This window comes from Lepus europaeus, chromosome 10, assembly GCF_033115175.1.
Source record: "Lepus europaeus isolate LE1 chromosome 10, mLepTim1.pri, whole genome shotgun sequence".
In the NCBI taxonomy this organism is placed as follows: domain Eukaryota; kingdom Metazoa; phylum Chordata; class Mammalia; order Lagomorpha; family Leporidae; genus Lepus; species Lepus europaeus.
This window is the reverse complement of record NC_084836.1, coordinates 115,685,888-115,705,754: the sequence shown is the minus strand read 5'-3', so window position 1 is coordinate 115,705,754 and position 19,867 is coordinate 115,685,888. Positions and strand designations below refer to the sequence as shown.

Below are 19,867 nucleotides of genomic sequence, written 5' to 3'. Positions count from 1 at the left end.
GACAGGCAGATCTGTTCCACAGGGCTGCCCTCCTTCCTCCCGCAAATACTTAAGAAGCCTGCCCGGTACGTGCCTAGCAGTGAGCAAGGTGCTGGTGGGAGGGCAGCCGGCACAGCCCTGGCTCTGGTGGAGCCTGAAGTCCAGGAGGGATGCAGATAACAGGTGAAACAGACAGCGATGGGGGCCGGCGCTCTGGCGTAGTGGGTAATGCCACTGCCTGTGGCACCGGCTCGAGTGGTGGGCACTTGTTTGAGTCCCAGCTGCTCCGCTTCTGACCCAGCTCCCTGCTAACGGCCTGGGAATGCAGCAGAGGATGGCCCAAGTACTTGAGCCCCTGCACCCAAGTGGGAGACCTGGAACAAGCACCTGTCTCTTGGCTTCAGCCTGGCCCAGCCCCCGCCTTTGATGCTATTTGGAGAGTGAACCAGCAGATAAAAGATCTCTCTCTCTCTCTCTCCCTCTCTCTCTCCCTCTCTCTCCCTCTCCCTCTCTCTCTCTGTAACTCTGCCTTTCAAATAAAGAAATGCCCACAAGAGTGGGGTTTATCAGCCTACAACCCAGGAGCCATCCGCCCACCAGAGGCCATCCAACTACCAGAGCCCAGGACTACGTGACCCTGTCCGCTCCCCAGGGGCCATCCGACCACCAGAGCCCAGGACTACGTGGCCCTGTCTGCTCCCCAGGGGCCATCCGACCACCAGAGCCCAGGACTACGTGGCCCTGTCTGCTCCCCAGGGGCCATCCGACCACCAGAGCCCAGGGCTACGTGGCCCTGTCTGCTCCCCAGTACTGCTGGTGGGCCTCCTTGTTGTTCCTCCAGCCTGACTCCCTCTGCTTGTTCAGGCTCAAGGTCACAGTCACCTCCCCAGAGAGCCTTCCCTGGTCACTCCCTCCCCTGCCCTCTCTCCTCTGCCCCGGCCTCTGCCTGCCCTGCTCACAGGCAACAATCAGGCCCCTTTGCTTCTCCCAGCTCTGCCTCCCTCCTTGTCCCAAAATGGGAGTCCTGGGGGGACCGGTTTCCATGGCCAACCCAGCACTGCTGAGCCAGCCGGTGTTTGCTGAATCAATGAATGACCCCAGGTGGCGTTCTGAGAGCTAACCCTACCCCTCTTTCTCTGCGTGAAACCCAGCAAGAGTGGTCGCCCCCAACTTAACAGCCTGCTCCCAGCGCCCACTGAGGAAGCAGCAGGCTCTGCCCCCCCCCCCCTTCTTGATGGTGGGAACAGGCTGTGAAGCAAAGGGCGAGAGGGCTGAGGAAAAGGTACCCGGCACGGCTCGTGCTGTCCCTAAGCAAGCACGGCGCTTGCAAACCCCCGGGGCCACAGAGGCAGGAGAGACCCAGGGCCACGGTGTCCTTCCGTGGAGTGCGCAGAGAGGGTGTGGCCCCCCAGGAGCCGCGATGGCGGGCACTTTAAGGACCGGGCACCCAGGGCAGCGGTGCGCGGGGCCCCGACAACCTCGCACTTAAACCGCCCCGAGGGAAAGGAGGTGACGCAGCGCGCGACCCCACCAGACGGCAGCGCCCGCGCACAGAGCCAGGGCTGGAGCGCACAGGGACTTGAAAAGCCGGCGCGGGCGGACAGAGGAGCAGCGGCGCGCGGGGCGGCTGGGGAGGGCAGCCGGGACGGGAAGGGCCAGGGGCGGCGATGGTTGAGGGCTTTGCTCGCGCGGCCCGGGCACACGCGATCCGAGCCCTGGGGCCCCCCGAGCCGAGCGCCAGGGCACGCGGTGCCGGCGGCGCTCGCTGCCGCCCGCCCACTCCCCGCCCCGCGCACAGTCCCCTCCCTCGATCCCGCCTCCCGCCCCGACTCCCTCCCTGCGCGGGTGCCGCGCTGCGCTCCCGGCGCACTCCGAGCCCGGCGGGGACCTGGACGCGGAGGCGGGGCGGCCCTGGGCCGGAGTGCGGGAACGGAGCCCGGCCTCGGGGCCCAAGTTTGGCTTCGGCTCCTGGAGGCCCCCGCGGGGGTCTCGGGCGCCTGCAGCTCCCGCCCGCGTCCTCGTCCCGGACCCGCCGGCTGCCGGGGGACCGAAGCCACGGCCCGGCCAACTCCAAGGCGGGGACGCCGCGACGGGAACTTGAGGTGGGAACTTTGCGCTCCGCAGCCTCGCCGGGCGGACCGGACCCCGCGCCTGCAAACTCGGGCGCGGGGGAGCTGCACGTGGCGTGGCGCGGACTCCGCTGCGGGGATCTTGAAATCCGCCTGCAGGGAGCCTCGGTAGGCTGAGAACCCGGGAGCAGCCGCGGGTGGCAGCGTGGAGCGCGCTCGCCAACGCGCGGTGCGGGTCCGGCCTCGGGTCTTCCCCCGGGATGCGGGATACTTGATGCGGGACGTTCTCCCGCGTGCCCCGGCGGGGGCCGCGTCCTGATTGCGGGCAGAAGCGAGTCGGGGCCCTGACCCCGGGTCGGGCGAGGCGGGGATGGGGAGTGGGCGGCGGGGGACGTGTGTCACGTGTGCATTCGCCTCATCGTGCATCCTGCCCAGCGGGCCTTGGCCGGCGTTCTCGGACCGTGAACTCCGCGAGCGTCTGAGTGCCTGCTGTACCTTGGGAATACCGACGCCCCAGTATCTGACAGAGAAGGCGGCGGTCTCAGCCTCAGGGACGCCATCCCAAAGGGGACGCAGCCTGGATGCCCTGGAGCCTTTGGATGGGGAAGGAGAGTTGGTTCATTCGTTCGTTCATTCATTCATGCCTTGACGAAAGGTCCGGGGAGCACCTGCTCTGGGCGACTCGCCCTACCAAGTGCTCCGCAGGCTTTTGTTTAGCAAACATCCGCTGCTCTGGGGAGGGATCGGTGAACCAGAGGGGCGGGGTGGGTGCAGCCTTCCCACAGCTTGGACAAGGTAGCCATTAAGACCCAGGCCCCTCCCTTGGGAGGTCACAGCCTGCTTGGGCGGCCGCCCCTGCAGGCCCTGTGAGGCAGCTTCTGGCTGGATTGGGTTTTGGATGGAAAGGGAAGGTCTGTATAAAGCCCCTTAGGGGAGGGTGGTAATGGGGTAGGGGGTGATGAGCATCCATCTCCCGGTCCTGGGGGGTGGGGGGGCAGGCTCCCACCAGCGGGGGTCGCAGTGGAGCTGTCCACTAGGCAGGCATTTTCTTAAGTGTTTGCTCTTCTTAAGCACCTACAGGGTGCCAGGCACCCAAGGTACCCAGGTGAATGTGCTGACACCTGAGACAGTGCAGGGGAAGGGGGGGGCAGGAACTGGGCTGATTCATTGCGGGGAGCGGGGGGGGGGCTGCTTCTGTCAATCTTGGGAGACTTCGATGTGCTAGGCTGTCTCTGACAAACCCACGCACAGCTGCAGGGGGCTTAGGGGCACGTGGGGCAGGGCCAGGGATGGGGTCAGCGACTGGCTCCTGACCAGAGTGTGCCACCTTTCTTGGGTGGGTCTCTCTGGCTTGCTAGCCCAGAGCCCTACCAGAGGCACCTGCTGAGTGGAAAGGGAGGAAAGGTTTGAAAGACGGGCGTGAGTGGTGGCCCCTGGGGACGGCCCGTTCCAGCAGAAAGATGTCTGCCGTGGGACACGCTCCAAACCTGGAGGGAACCGTGAGTGCACTGGAAATCAGCCCCCGGTCCATCTCTTGAGACCCAGGCTGCGGGCGCCCTGGAAGCAGACCGGGCAGCTCAGGGAGCCCCTCTAAGCAGACACACAGCTGGGCTCTGGGAACAGCGTGTGTCCTGGACACGGGGCCATGTCCCTCCCTCACCCCCAGGACTAAGGGCTTCCCCCCAGGACCCCAGCAGCGCGTCCTGGCTGGGCTCCATTCTCCATGTCCTTTCCAAATAGGTGGTACAGAGTCAGCACCTCTGGGTGCCAGAGCTATGGAGGCCTGGGACTTGGTTGATTCATTAAACCTGGAAATGGAGTTCTTGGGTAGAAACCATGGCTGGCCAACCCCGTCTACATAGAGCTGATAAAAGGGAGCGGCGAGAAGCAGGCTGGCTGCTGGCGCCCTGTCGCTGCCGGCCGGCTTCATGACCATCCCCACAATCAGAACACACAGTGGATTTGCTCCAGGTAGGGGCTGAAGTGGGCCCAGGATTGCCCCCTGCTCCATGGTGATTTTTGCCTCGGACCTGCACCTCCTCAGGCCGGCATTCCACTCCTGAACAAGTGTCCCTCTTCCTGCTCTGCCAAGGTCCCAGCTGTCCCCCTCCCCAAAGCCTGGTCTTCTGCTTACACCTGAGTTCCCAGATTCTGGGCTACAAGGAGACAGACAGGCTCAACCTCCTGGCTGCAGCCCGCACACATCTCCCGGCTGACGGCACCCATGTGTTTACTGTGACTTGGCCGGCAGCAGGGGGCCGGGGCCCCAGAGGCAGCCTGTCTTTTGTATGGGAGGGCTCTGACTCTTCTCATCGTGGGCAGGTGAGAGATGGAGGGAAGAGCATGGCTCCTAGCACATAACACCCCCAGGGCCGTGGTCCCAGTTTCCAGGAAGCCGGCCTGAAGCCCAGGATGATTGGATTGTGTCCAGGATGGACGGCCGGTGGCTGAGGAAGACAGATTGCCCACGCGGGCGCAGCAGCTCGTGGAGGCCTAGCAGGCCAGGACCTGGGCCAGGCTAATGGCTGGATCTGTTTTGATTAACGATTTAATTGGGGATTAATGCACCATGACCCGCCTCTGAGTCAGCGCAGCCAGGAGCCTTAATCCTGACAGATAGAGCTGCCCTGGCCATGAGGCGTGCTGGGCACGGGAAAGCAGGTAGAGGGAGGCAGATTGGGACCCCTGGCCGGAGTTAGGCGGTGACACAGGTGCGGGGGGAGGAACCCAGGGCGTCAGGGAGCACAGGTTCCTTGGCGGGGAGGGGGTCCCCTTCCAGCCTGTGTCAGCGCACATTTGTCCCCGTAGAGACCCAGGGGTCAGAAGTCCAAATGGGCTCAGCCCAAGGCGTCTTCTCGGGGAGGAGCCGTCCCCTGGCTCCCGCAGCATCCAGAGGCCGGGCTGCCGCCTGGGCTTCCCTCCTCACATCCCCTTCCCGGAGGCCCAAATGGCGACGGAAAGTTGAACAAGAGGAGAGCTTCTGTCGATTTCTTCCGCTGCTCTCGTGTAGCTGCAGAACAGGGATGAGGACGTGTCCCCATGTCCCCCGGCCTGGGCAGTCGCCTGCTCCCCTCCATCCCCAAAGACGGCTCAAGTGCGTGTCCACAGAGAATAGACTAGAGACACCCCCCCCCCCGGCTCGGTGCAGGTGGCAGAGACATCACCCCCCCACACACACCAGGAGGAGCGAGTGGTCCCAGGAGGCTCAGGAATGCGGGCTCAGAGCTGCGGCGTGGAGGCCCACAGACCCTGGCTGGAGTCTGCTTCGTGCTGCCGCTTCGTGGAGCCTCGCTTTCCTCATCTGTAAGATGGGGGCGTTTGTGATGGTGCCCGGCCTTCAGGGTGCGCGGTGCTCGCGCCTGCCAGCGAGGCTGTGGTTGTTGTGACTGATAACGCCACGCAGGTCACACTGCAGCAGGCCCCTCTCAGAAGACGCCCGAGCGCCCCCCGTCGGCAGGCGAGAGCAGCAGGCAGGAGCAGAGTTGGGCGGGGCCAGCAGTTTGTTGAAAGCCTGGGGGGAGAGCCCAAGCAGTAGTTCAGCAGCAGACGACGGCAGGACGGTTTCCAGCTCTCTGTGGCTACGGAGGCGAGGTCCACAGACCTCTCGCAGCCCTGGGAGGGAGGCACGCTCATGCTCAGCTTGCAGGGGACGAAATGGCTCAGAGGAGCCAGGGCCGCGTGGCAGCGGAAGGCTGGCTCAGGTCACAGAGGTGACCCCTCCCCACCTCTCAGTCACACCTGCTGGCTGGCCTCGTGGGCGGGGTGGGGGGGCTGCCATCCAGACCTCCCAAGGCTACACCATCACCTACCTCTGGAAATGTGCACTCTGCCCTGGGCGGGAGCTTGTGAGAAAGGAGGAGAAGTCACATGGGGAGTGGGGGAGGGGGTGGGTGGCGAGTGGGGGAGGAGGGGGGTCCTCTGGCTCGTCCAGGAGAAGGTGATGAGGGCAGCCTCTGCAGAAGGCACCTCTCACCAGCCACAAGGGTGCTGCTGCTCCTACAAAGCTCTCCCGCGCAGTGGTGCCCACAGAGCCTTCCAGAGCCCCAAGGGGATTGAGAAGTGGCGCGGAGGACAGGGGCTCCTGCCAGTGCCCAGAGCAGCTCTTGCACCTGCAGCCCCTGGGGCATCTCTAGGCGCCTCCCTTTTCTCTGGAACCTTCGCGGCCTAAGAACCTCTGCAGGAGGCTTTGGAAACGCTGGCTCCTGGGATGCTGGGTGAGACGGTCTGAGGAGGACCCCAGGAATCCAGACCCCTGCAGAGCCCACGGGGCGGGGTGGGTGTTGGTTTCGTGTGCTGTGTGTTTCCATTTGAGCCTGCATACGGCCCAGGGTGGTGAGAGCCACGCCCCTCCCCTGGCCCTCTCCCTCACTGCCCGCGCCCGGCTGGCCTGTCTCTCTCTTTCCTCCTCTGTGCAGTCCCCTGCTCTTCCACGCACCGTCCGCCTGGCTGCTGGAGATCCTTCAGCGCTTCCGTCCTCGTGGAAGCCGAGACGTTGTGTGTGCTCATTTGCATAAACGGCATAGTGCTATAGCTTCTCTCTTTCCACTCAGCACCACGTTTTAAAGACCAAGACGTGTTGCTAAACCTACATCTTGTTCATTGCTTCAGTCTGCAGGATTCCGCCATCTGTACCTGCCACAACTCGCTTATCCATTCCCTGGGGGCAGACACGAGGGGACCCCTCCCCCAAGTGCCACGAGCTACACGGGACGCATGTTCTTGTGCGTTGTTCCTCTGCAAGTGATGTATTGCCGACGGTGTCTTCTGCAGCCCTGGGATTCCTGGGACCTGCGGAAGACAGCTTTCCTTCATCCCAGCAGCTTCCCCGGCCCCCAGCCATGCGCTCTGGACGTCAGACAGTGCTGGGTTCGGGTCTCAGTGGGTCAGATCAGAGAATGAGGCACTGTTGGCTGGTGGGTGGGGTGGGGGTGTGGATGAGACCCTCATAGCGAATAACAATACAGAAGCCTCTGTTGAAAGTTCACCGTGTGCCAGGCATGGGGCAAGCGTGTCACCATGTCACCGTGTCGCTTGCTTTCATCCTCGCCTTCACTGCAGGGGGCAAGAGCTATTGTCATCCCCATTTTATGGATGAAGAAACTGAGTCACAAAGGTGAGATAGGACTTGAGCCCAGCAGCGCGGGGCCTTCTGCCTCCCCCAGACTGAGAAGTGCCAACTGCACCAGCGCTGCGTGCCTCTCCTGCTGGAATGAGTGGCCTCTGGTGGGGTCTCCGCGACCCACGCTGGCCGTCTCGCAGTGCTGGGGGCCGGAGGGTTGAAATGGTCTCAGCGGGCTAAAGAGGCCACCAACTTCCTGTCTCCTCCCCCGCGTTCAAAGCCAGGGACAGAGTCCTTCTCACTCTGACCACGTGGAGGGACGCCTGCGGGGGTCGGGCACTGAGATAACCCAGGTGATCTCCCAGCCTCAGAGTCAGCTGCCCGGCAACCTGAATTCCCCATGAACCATGGTCCTCGCAGGTCCCAGGGACTAGGGTCGCTTTGCCTACCCAGTCCCTCCAGGGGTGCTGGCCTGCTGTGGACACAGCCTCGGCAGTGGCACCGGTCAGACCCCTGCTGGGCTTCAGCCAGCCAGGTCACAGCTACACACACGTACTCACACATACACACACACATACATACATATACACACATGCTCATGTATGACCACGCCCACGCTCATAACACACACTCACACTCATGCACACGCATATACACATACACACTCACAATACACATACACTCATGCACACTCATACTCACACATGCACACACACATGCACACATACACTCACACTCATAACACACTAATATACACACCCATGCACACACTACATGTACACACACATGCAAACACACTCACACGTACACACCCATGCACACATACACACACGCACACATATATATACTCACACTCATAACACACACTAATATGCACACACACTCACACGTACACACATGCACACACTCACACGTACACACATGCACACACCCATGCACACATACACACATGCACACACACTCATGACACACATACACTCATCAGATCAGCTTTGGTAATCCACTACCCCCACCCCCAGCGAGATGCCTCATCCACACACAGCCGCATAGGCTCTCTTGCAGGGCTCGCCATAGCGCCACCTAGCTGTCACCTCCGTAAAGGCACCCTGCGATCCTGATCGTCTTCCCCTCACCCACTGCTCACCCCTCAAGAGTCCCGCCTCCTCTTCACCTGGAATTCGTCCAGGTCTTCACCCCCCAAACCTCCCGGCTCAGCCTCCATCGCCTGTTTCCAGAATGACCGCAACAGCCCCAGCCTGGCTGAGACACACTGCCCCAGGTACTGCAGCCGTGGGGCTGGCTCCTTCCTACCCATGGGTCAGCCCTTATCTCCTCCTCCAGGAAGCCCTCCCTGAACCCTCCAGCTAGTGCTGTGCCCCCGTTATCATGTGTCTCCATCCATCGCCTTGCCCTGTTCCATCACAGCCCTCACTGTGGCCTCCCTGTTCATGTTGCCTTTGGAGACTGTCTGCCCCGGGAGCCTGCACTCCATCAGGACAGTGGGGGTTGTCTCGTCCTCTGCCACCTCTCCAGCCTGGCACAGGGTCTGGCACAGGGTCTGACACAGGGTGAGCGCCAACTACTGAGGGAATGGATGAGCGCTCCGCCAGGACCTCTCATTCCCCCATCGCAGCCCCCTTCTCCGACGGCTTCCTCTTCCTGAGGACTCAAAGGCCCTCGGCGGCAAAGTTCCCAGAGGCAGCAAGCTCTTAGGACCCACCCTGCAGAGCGAGCCCAGGCTTCCCGGGAGGGCCCCGGCTGGCAGGAAGCAGCATCCTCGTGCGGAGGCGTGGACTCCGGGGTCCAGGGAGGCCACGGGACTGTGCCCGTTCTTGGGGGACCCTGACCTCACAAGGGGTGTGGCGCCTGGAGCCCCTGTTGCTGAGCAGGCTGCAGGGGGTGGGGGTGAGGGCCGGAGCTGGGCGCAGGGAAGCCGGGAGGGAGGGCCGGAGGGGATGCCGGCCTGAGGCTCCGGGAGCCCTCGGGAGAGATGCGTGGCTTTGCCTCCACCGCCATTCCTGCCAGACAGAGCCGTTTGATTCCCCGTCTTTGGTGGCAAAGATAAAGCAGCGAGCAGAGAGGAACGCTCCCGCTAAGAGCAGCGCTGGAGAGAGATTATTCCCACGCCTCGAGGGATCCTGGCAGGCTTTGCCGGAGGAAATGCGTTCCAATTTTAGGCAAAGTTAAAAACGCTCTCAGCGCTCGAAAATCAAAAACCAGCTTTGTGTCAAACACAGGCGCACCGGCGTTGTCCCAGAGCCGGCCTGTGAAACCGGCTTTCCGGGAGATGAGTGAGTGTAGGACGGTGGGCTTTTAGGCAGCGTTTCCTGGTGGGGGCCCCGCCAGGAGCCCCTGTTAAAACCCTGCTTCTCATCCCCGCAGTGGGCGGGAGGGGGGGCCCTGTGCCTGTCCACAGCTCCGGTGGACGCTGGGGTAGTGGGGCGGGCTTCCCTTTGGAGATGATGGGCCTTGGGACGGAATGGAGGACGATGGTTGTTTTAAAAAGCCAAGCCTCTGACTCTCACCGCTTCTCTCTATGTCAGCTTAATCCCAGGAACCTCGGTTGCCATAACCCAGAGATCTCTAGCCACCCCGCCCCGTGCCTATGGGGCCGGAAAGGGAGGCAGAGTGGGCGTGAGGAAGACGACAGGGAGCCCTGGCGACTGTGGTGGGCTGGAGGGCAGCCATTGCTCAGAAGGCACCGAGCCCAATGTTGCCAGATAATTCTGATTTTTAAAGAAAAGCCAAGAATATGGATTTTTTTTTTTTGCACAAAATTTCTCAATTTTTGAAAGCTTCTCCAAGCCAAGCAAAATATTTGCTGGATTTGTGGCTGAACCGAAGTCTGTCCCTGAGCTAGTGATGAAGAGGCGCTCTCGATCGCGTCACGAGAGCCCTCGGCTCGGAGAGCTGGGCACGAGGGGTCGTGCGCGCTGAGGGTTGGGGCTCAGTCACTCGCGAGTGCCCTCATCAGCAAGAAATGGCCTCCCGGGGGGCACTTGTCCGAGCTCTTCCACCGCGGGCCCAGCGGCTCGGAGATGCCCCAGGGAGCCAGCCGTCCAGTGAAGGGGCCGGGCCTGCACGGACGGTTCCCACGTGGGCCAGTCGGTGCCCTGGAGACGGAGGCCCCACCCGTAAAGGATCGGTGCTCGGCTTAGCAGGAAGAGCCGGGGAGGGCTTCCTGGAAGAACAGGCATGGCCACTTGGCTCCTGTGCGCTGCTTGACGCGAGCAAAGGCAGCTCTGTGTGGTGACTGTGCCTGCCTTGGTTCCTTGTCTCCTGTTCGTGGCGAGTGATATCCGTGTGCCACTGAGGAAAACAAGGCAAGGTTGGGAGGAGGGAGCGCCTCCCGTGTGCCAGGCCGTGGGAACGGCTCTGATGCGTATGACTCACTTAGTCTCTCAGCTATCCTGTGTGCAGGTTCTATGGTTATACCCATTGTACAGATAAAGATGCAGAGGCCCATCAAGGCTGACGGACATGTCCAGGCCATGTGGCTCCAAAGTCTCATTTGTAGCCAGCACGTGGTATCACAGACTGTGGGGCCAGATTGTCCCCTGTCACAGGGGGCGGTCCTCTGTGGCATTCCTGGTTTCTACCCGCTGGATGCCAGTATCACCCCCTAGTCATGGGCCTGTCCCCTGGGGAACAAATGCCCCTGCTCGGTCTACACTAAACTGCCTTCCCTTGCTAATTAAACCCCAACGGAAAGGTTGGGTTCCTTTCTTAAACGGGGACCACGCTGGGTTCCCCACACTGATGCTTCCCCAGTGTGTACAGCAGCGCCTGCACCGCGGAGCTCAGAGGTGGATCTGCAAGTGTGAAGCTAGGATTGTTTTTTTTAATTTATTTTATTTATTTGAAAGAGTGACACAGAGGGAGAGACAGAGAGAGAGAGATCTTCATCTACTGGTTCACTCTCCAAATGGCCACAATGGCCGGGGCTGGGCCAGGCGGAAACCAGGAGCCAGGAACTCCATCTGGGTCTCCCATGTGGGTGCAGGGGCCATCTTCCGCTGCCGACCCAGGCACATTAGCAGGGAGCTGGATCAGAAGCAGAGCAGCCGGGATCGGAGCCGGCTCTGCACTACAGGATGCTGGCGTTACAAGTGGCAGCTTAACCCGCTGCACCCGGTGCTGCCCCCTGGAGTCAAGGTTATTAAGTGAGTGGCAGCTCAGGCTGCCGTGAGAGAACACCGCACACGCGGTGGCTCCAACAACAGGCTTTAGCTTCTCACGGGTCAGGAGGCCAGGAGTCGGGGAGCAGGTGCCTCGTAGCCAGGTTCTGGGGAGGGCTCCCTTCCAGGATAACAGACCCGATTTCTCACAGTGGCCTCGCGGGACACAGAGGGCTCTCTGGTGTCTCTTCCTCTTTTACCAAGAGCACCAATCCTGCCATGGAGGTTCCCCTCTCATCCCCTCACCTGAACCTGGCCACCTCCCAAACCCCGCCTCTAAGCCCCTGACACTGGGGGTTAGGGCTTCAGTCTGGGCCGAGACGCACGGGGCAGGGAGGGGGCCAAGGTGGAAGGGGGCAGGGAGAAGGGGAGGGGGACATGGCAGTGTCTGTAGAGGAGCACTGGGGGCTCACGGAGGTCTCCCCCGTCTCCCCAGGCCCGAGAGGGATGTGAAGGCCCACAATGACCCTGTTACCGGGAGACAACTCCGACTACGACTACAGCGCCCTGAGCTGTACCTCGGACGCCTCCCTCCACCCGGCCTTCTTCCCGCAGGGCCAGCCCATCAAGGGCGTGTTCTACCGCAGGGCCCAGTGCCTGCGGCCCCAGGCGGACCCCCGCCAGCCTAGCCCGCCGGGGGACCGCCGCCGGCAGATCATCATCAACGTCGGGGGCATCAAGTACTCGCTGCCCTGGACCACGCTGGACGAGTTCCCACTCACGCGGCTGGGCCAGCTCAAGGCCTGCACCAACTTCGACGACATCCTCAATGTGTGCGATGACTACGACGTGACCTGCAACGAGTTCTTCTTCGACCGCAACCCGGGGGCCTTCGGCACCATCCTCACCTTCCTGCGGGCCGGCAAGCTGCGGCTGCTGCGGGAGATGTGCGCACTGTCCTTCCAGGAGGAGCTGCTCTACTGGGGCATCGCCGAGGACCAGCTGGACGGCTGCTGCAGGCGCCGCTACTTGCAGAAGATCGAGGAGTTCGCCGAGATGGTGGAGCGGGAGGAGGACGACGAGCCGCTGGACAGCGACGGCCACGACAGCGAGGGCCCGGCCTCCGGCGCCGGCCGCCTGGGCCGCTGCATGCGGAGGCTGCGTGACATGGTGGAGAGGCCGCACTCGGGGCTGCCGGGCAAGGTGTTCGCCTGCCTGTCGGTGCTCTTTGTCACCGTCACGGCCGTCAACCTCTCGGTCAGCACCTTGCCCAGCCTCAGGGAGGAGGAGGAGCAGGTAAGACTCCACACGGTGAGAGAAGGTGGAGCCCTCTCCCTCGCCTTCATCCCACCCTTGTCCCCTCCTCCAAGAGGCCCGACCTGACTGCACCCTGGTCTCTCCTGACATGGCGGTGGGCTTGCACGTCTGTTGCTGGCCTCTCTGTTAATATGTAGGTGCCACAGGGCTGTCTGCCCACCCTTCCCCCAGGCCTGCTCTGTTTTAGAACAGGGTTCAGGGGCTGCTGCTGTGGCATAGTGGGTAAAGCCTCTGCCTGCAGCGCCGGCATCCCATATGGGCACCAGTTTGAGTCCCAGCTGCTCCACTTCTGATCCAGCTCTCTGCTGTGGCCTGGGAAAGCAGTAGAAGATGGCCCAGGTTCCCTGGACCTGCATGCAAGACCTGGAAGAAGCTTCTGGCTCCTGGCTTCAGATTGGCTCAGCTCTAGCCATTGTGGCCATTTGGGGAGTGAACCAACAGTTGGTTGGTTCTCTCTCCTCTCTCTCTCTCTCCCTCTCTCTTTCTGCCTCTGTGTCTCTGTAACTCTGCATTTCAAATAAATAAATCTTTAAAAAAAAAAAAAAGAACAGGGTTCAGCACAGACAAGGCCCTCCGTCCCTGGCTTGTTTTTGTTTTAATTAATTTATTTATTTAAAGTTAGAGCATGACAGGTAGAGAAAGCTTCCACCCCCTGCTACACCGTCCAGCTGCCTGCAAAGGGCTGGAGCTGGGCCAGGCTGCAGCCAGGAGCCAGGAGCCCTCAGAGTCTCCTGTGTGGGTGGCAGGAGCCTAAGTGCCTGAGCCGTCACTGCTGCCTCCCAGGGTTACAGCGGCCAGAAGCGGAGTCGGGGGCTGCAGCCGGGAGTCAAACCCGGGCGCTCCAGTGTGGGACCCAGGTGTCTTGATTGGCATATTTTTTAAAAAATATTTTGTTCATTTATTTGAGAGGTAGAGTTACAGAGAAGGAGAGACAGAGAGTCTTCTATCTGCTGGTTCCCTCCCCAAATGGCCGCAATGGCTGGAGCTGGGCCAATCTGAAGCCAGGAGCCAGGAGCTTCTTCCAGGTCTCCCACGTGAGTGCAGGGGCCCAAGGACTTGGGCCATCTTCTACTGCTTTCCCAGGCCATAGCAGAGAGCTGGACCAGAAGAGGAGTAGCCGGGACATGAACCTGTGCCTATGTGGGATGCCGGCACCACAGATGAGGCTTAGCCCACTACACCACAGTGCCAGCACCGATTGGCATCTTAAGCATTAGACTAAGCAGCCACCCCAGTCACTGCTTGTTGAATGGACAAATGGTGCCATCGAGGCCATGCCAGGCCCTGATGGGTGTCATCAACATTCATCTCACCAGCTCAGTTCTTTCCCAGCCTTCTGAACTCCCTCCTCTAAACAACAGCCCAGACACATTTCCTGCGTCTCCAAAGTCATTGTCATTGATCCGGGCACCCGAGCAGCCCTTTGTGTTCAATAAGGGGCTGGGTGTAGACGACTCAGTCTCTCTCACTCTGGGAGTGCTCCCTCCTAAGTGCTCAAATAGGAGCCAGGAGCTGGGCTGCCTGCTCTGCCTGCATTTTACCTTCTCAGCAAAGCCCCCAGCAACCTGGGGGTGTGGGAGGGATGCTCTTACCCCCACCTGATAGAGGAGGACACTGGGGCAGAGCAGCTAAGGTCCACGTCTGAGCCCTTAAGCATGGAAGGGCATGTCCCCAGGCTGGAGACCCAACAGAGCCCCGCAGAAGTACAAGGGACCTTCATAAAGTTGATGGGAAATGTGTATTATGAAAGAAAAAGCGCATGCATGGATTTCAAGAAATTTTGCACCAAAGTAAACTTCTTTTAATTCTGCTTCCCACAAACTTTTTGAAGTACCCTCATGTGATTGGCTCACACAGTGTTTCCCAAAAATCTGGCTTGATTACCGATATTTAAAAGTCAGGTGCTTTCCATAGAAAAAACCACCAAGTCGGGCCTCCTGGCCTATGGTCCTGCACGGGGAGCCCGGTGCACAGGCGGCATCCCCTCCATTCAGCTGTTGGGTTGGGATCCCTGCCCTGCACGTGGGGGCTCTGGGAGCAAGTGTTGGGAAACACCCCAAGGTCTCGTACAGGCACAGGTTGTATGGGCGTTGGAGAAATAGGTAAGCCATGAAAACTGAACAAAGATACCATGCCAGCCTGCATTTATTGAGCACTGACTGTGTACCCTACATGGGCTGTGTGCTGTACATGTACTCTCCGACTTAACATTAGAAATACCCCACAGGAGGCTTCTCCCATGTGTGTATGTTATAAAGGTATGTTATAAAGCATGAACTTTTTAAAAAAATATTTATTTATTTATTTGGAAGGCAGAGACAAGGAGAGAGAGAGAGAGAGATCTTTCATCCGCTGGTTTACTCCCCCAAATGCCACAGCAGCCGGGGCTGGGCCAGGTGGAAGCCAGGAGCCAGGAGCTTCTTCCTGGTCTCCCACGTGGGTGCAGAGGCCCAAGCCCTCGGGCCAGTTTCCACTGCTTTCACAGCCCACAGAGCATTTTCTTTGTAATGGATCAGCAGCAGCACTTACATCAGCCTTTTACCTGTGTAACCAACATCTCCCGCCAGAGATCTGACGTAAAACTGAAGGTTCCCAGCTACTCTTGAAAGCACAGGCGAGGCCGGCACCGTGGCTTAACAGGCTAATCCTCCGCCTTGCGGCGCCGGCACACCAGGTTCTAGTCCCGGTTGGGGCGCCAGATTCTGTCCTGGTTGCCAGCTCTCTGCTGTGGCCAGGGAGTGCAGTGGAGGATGGCCCAAGTGCTTGGGCCCTGCACCCCACGGGAGACCAGGAGAAGCACCTGGCTCCTGCCTTCGGATAAGCGAGATGCGCTGGCTGCAGCAGCCACTGAACGGTGAACCAATGGCAAAGGAAGACCTTTCTCTCTGTCTCTCTCTGTCTCTCTCTCTCTCTATCCACTCTGCCTGTCAAAAAAAAAAGAAAAAAAAGAAAGAAATCACAGGCGAGGCAGCCTCAGCCTGGATCGGCCTGGGCAGGGGTTGGGGGGGTGATGGAGGTGCTGAGCACGACCACCAAGCTCTCCAGGGGGGTCCCCCCGCCCACTTACCCTTTGCCTGCCTGTCCCTGGTGGCCATTGCATTTGCACCCCCATCTGAACCCCATCCAACCATTTCATTCCCAGAGCAGCCACGTACCGGGCACTTGCCGTGTATCTGGTCTTTCCAGGCAGCAAACAGCACGCACTAACTTCCCTGCCCCGTGGGGCTGTGACCTGCACAGCAGTGGGGGCAGGGGACAAGCAGGAAGCCTGATAAACAGGAACTTACAACACCTGCGAAGGACCAGATGGGATAAAGAAAGTTGGGGTGCAGAAAAAGGTGGGATGTTTTTCATCCAAGGGGTCCCGGGTGGTCCCCATGGATAATGATGACTGAAGCCAGGAGCTGGAGGGAGGGAAGGCAGGAGCCAAGGGGGTGTTTGAGGAGTTGGGGGGGGGGGGTCCAGTGAAGAGGCAGAGCGGCTTGAGTTGGGGGTAGAGGAATGAGGAGGAAGCCCGCGAGGCTGGAGCAGGGGAGCAGGGGTGGGGGGAGGACGTCAGACAGGTGGTGGATGGACAGACAGCTCAGGACTCCATCCCCCGGGGCCTGAGCACAGGAGACCCACTTGAGCTCTGGGTGTCCCCCTGGCCGGTGTGATATGGAAAGAGGGCTTTAGGGATGCAGGAGCCCAGGAGGAGGTGACCACAGCTGTGCAGGTGGGCGGAGGCCGGGGACAGAGAGAAGTGGCTTGATGCTGGCAAAAGTTCATGGACAAAAGCAGTTAAAAGACGAAGCACATTTCTCAGGGGGGCCATTGGGAGGTGTGTGAGAGGTGCGGAGGATGAGGCCATGAGCCCCAGCACCAGGAAGGCACAGGTGGCCTCCTCTAAGCAGGTGACACAGCAACCAGGCAGGTGGGCAGGAGAGACTGGGCGGGGCTCAGGCGGGAGGCAGACTGCCCAGGGGCCATCCGGCTGGAGAAATGAGGCGTGGTGGTGCCCGATGCCCTGGGCCTGGGAGTGAACCTAACGAGAGCCGCGAGGACCCAGGGCAGGCCGGGCTCACCTGCTGCCCGGGGCAGGGCTCACCGCGAGGCCTCTCCCTCTCCGCCAGGGCCAGTGCTCACAGATGTGCCACAACGTGTTCATCGTGGAGTCGGTGTGCGTGGGCTGGTTCTCGCTCGAGTTCTTCCTGCGCTTCATCCAGGCGCCCAGCAAGTTCGCTTTCCTGCGCAGCCCGCTGACGCTCATCGACCTGGTGGCCATCCTGCCCTACTACGTCACCCTGCTGGTGGACGGCGCCGCCGCCGCCGGCCGCCGCAAGCCCGGCGCGGGCAACAGCTACCTGGACAAGGTGGGGCTGGTGCTGCGCGTGCTGCGCGCGCTGCGCATCCTCTACGTGATGCGCCTGGCGCGCCACTCGCTGGGGCTGCAGACGCTGGGGCTCACCGCGCGTCGCTGCACGCGCGAGTTCGGCCTCCTGCTGCTCTTCCTGTGCGTGGCCATCGCGCTCTTTGCCCCGCTCCTCTACGTCGTCGAGAACGAGATGGCCGACAGCCCCGAGTTCACCAGCATCCCCGCCTGCTACTGGTGGGCCGTCATCACCATGACGACCGTGGGCTACGGAGACATGGTCCCCAGGAGCACGCCGGGCCAGGTGGTGGCGCTGAGCAGCATCCTCAGTGGCATCCTGCTCATGGCCTTCCCGGTCACCTCCATCTTCCACACCTTCTCGCGCTCCTACCTGGAGCTCAAGCAGGAGCAGGAGCGCATCCTGTTCCGCAGGGCCCAGTTCCTCATCAAGACCAAGTCGCAGCTCAGCGGCATGTCCCAGGACAGCGACATCCTGTTCGGAAGTGCCTCCTCCGACGCCAGAGCCCCGCGCTGAGCCCCGGAAAAGCCGCTTCGGAGGGCGCCAGCCCCCCTCCCGGCGAGCGAGGCGGCAGCCGGGTGGCGCGCCCGGCCCGCCCCGGCTGCTTTCCCCGCGTGCCCCCGCCCCTGCCTGCTGCCCTCACTAAGGACGCGGCTTCCCCTTCCCACCCTGCGACCCCTGCGCCCGGCGAAGGCTGGCTTTGTGGGGCTGCCCGCAGAGAAAAATACAGCAAGAGCAGCGACCTCGCGGCCACCTGCCCGTGTGTCCGTGTGTCTGTCCTTCTTCGCATCGCCTCCGAGCACAGGAAACTGATGCCGGAGGAAGCTCCCTCCCTGGCGCTCTTTTAAAAGACGGAGTCAAGAATCCCAGCAGGGTCCTCAGGCCCGGGGCTGGCAGGAGAAGGTGTTTCGGGGTCCTGCATGCTTGGGGGGCAGTGAGGCTGGAGGGGGGCAGGCCCCAGGCTGTTGCGGCTCAGGAAGGCCCTGCCTGTCTCGGCCCCGCCTCCCAGCCCTGTCCTCTTCCTTTTTCCCTTCCATCTTCTGTCTCCCATCTTCCCTTCTCTTTTGTGTCTTGACCTTTGCCCCCAGAGGCATCCCAGCAACCTCTTAGCGTTGCTCATGGCAAAGCAAAGTGGCTCCAAATCCTCTTTAAAAGCCAAGGTGCATTTTCGGTTCTACTCCACATTTATTCTAGTGTTTGGGTGGGGCGGGGGAGGGGGGAGGTTTTACACCGTTCTCCTGGATCCACATCTAAACAGCCAGTGGAGCTATTGCTCCAAGCGGGGCGTCCCTGGCCCTAGAGCCATCTGAGAGGCACAGACACAAGTCCTCCAAGGCCTCCCCATGTCCCCTACGGGACCAGGACCAGCCTCCCCATAAAGGTAGTGGGGGTGACACATGTCGGGAGGGACTGCCCGGCAGGTTCTGCCTTGGCTGGCGGGGATCGGAGCTCTGGGGAGGGGCCAAGGGGTGTCTTCATGCACAAGGCGCCCTCGCGAGCATGGCCTCGCCGCCCGGGATGGCAGCGTCGCTTGCTTGCGTCTCCATCCCCAGCTTCATGGCCTCCCTCTGCTCAGGAGCAGGAAAGCAGCTTTGGAGCAAAGCAGGCTGCCGCACTGCCCTGCCTCCTTGGTGGTTGACCATGACATAGAGAATAGAGACCAGCGTCCCCGGTGCCTTGCCCTGCCCTGCTCCCTACCCCGCCCCACCCCCGCCCCATCCTTGGTAAGGTGGCCACAGCGACCTCAGCGTGGGACCCACCTGGTGACGCGGAGTGGAAATATCATCCAAGTCCTGAGGGCCCCATTAGAGACTCCCCTGGCACCTGCTTCCCGTGACGCACGCCCGGGAAGTACGTTTTCCAGCTAATTAGCTCTACTTGCCCCAGCCTCGTGGTGTCACAGAGATCCGGCACTGGTGTCACCATAATCACGTCTGAGATTTATGGAATGACCTTTTTTTGTGCCTTCTGAAGTGGCTGTGAGAGGCAGGGCCGCTGACAGTGCTAAACAGATGGAAATGTAGCATGGCAAGGACTAGGAAATGGAACCTTTTAAGACTCAGGGGAGCGGGAAAGCAAATACCACTTGCAGGTAGCAAAGGGAGTGCCTCAGCTTAACGCCCGTCCGGTCCCATTGCCCCGATGCTCCCGTGAGACACCTCTGATCGGCCAAGGGCAAGGCTCCACAGAAGCAGCGTCTTGCACCTGCTCCCTGTGGCTGCTGAGGCGTGGAGGCCCCACCCTGTGGAAGGGGGTCCCGGTAGGCACAAGCTCCATGGACAACCCCACCCCCACCGCCAGGCCACGAGATGCCTTCTGCTTGGATGACGCCTCCCCCATGAGACAGGGTCCCCATCAGCACCCTTGCACTTCAGATCAAGCGGCTGAAGAATTGCCACGAGACGTGCCTCGGCAGCCATAAAGCCGAGCCTGAAAGGGTTTTTCCATTTCTTTCTGCAAAGACCCCGCTGTTTGCCCAAATGACCTACAGCAGTCCAAGCCCACTTTGCTGAAACACATTTAAAGTCAACAACTGGCCTGCAAAACAAAGCCCAGGATGGTGCTGGTTTTCCACCACGTTTATGCTTCCTTAGACTCTTCCTCCAGATGAGAGGCCCCCTTCACAGGGGAATGGTGTCTCCATGGAGATAACCAAACAGGAGATGCCTCACCACAGGAGTGCGAGGGTCTCATGGTGGGCATGACAGCTACTTGGCAATGACCTTCAGCTGAGGTCCTAGAGAGGCTATAGGGCCGGGAGGGACTCCAGCAGAAGTGGACCCAAGCTATGGAGTCGCATCCCCCCAGGCTGCTGAGTTGTTCAGTTTCCCACAGAGAACACAAATACTAAGATTTGCCGTCTTCCACTGAAGGCTGGATCGGCCTATCTGCTGCCCTCCACAGCCACAGCAGGTGCCGGCCGGAGCCCAGGACTGCAAGCTCAGTTCCCAGCAC

General features: G+C 61.0%; 1 protein-coding gene across 1 annotated transcript; it reads left to right on the top strand.

Moving 5' to 3' along the window:
- The first annotated feature begins 1,998 nt into the window (after nucleotides 1-1,998).
- KCNG1 (potassium voltage-gated channel modifier subfamily G member 1) lies at nucleotides 1,999-17,428 on the top strand. The gene is made up of 3 exons (XM_062202575.1): nucleotides 1,999-2,081; nucleotides 11,722-12,521; nucleotides 16,655-17,428. Exons 2-3 carry the CDS (start codon nucleotides 11,748-11,750, stop codon nucleotides 17,426-17,428), a joined length of 1,548 nt encoding a protein of 515 aa, XP_062058559.1. The 5' UTR covers nucleotides 1,999-2,081; nucleotides 11,722-11,747.
- The last annotated feature ends 2,439 nt before the right edge of the window (nucleotides 17,429-19,867 follow it).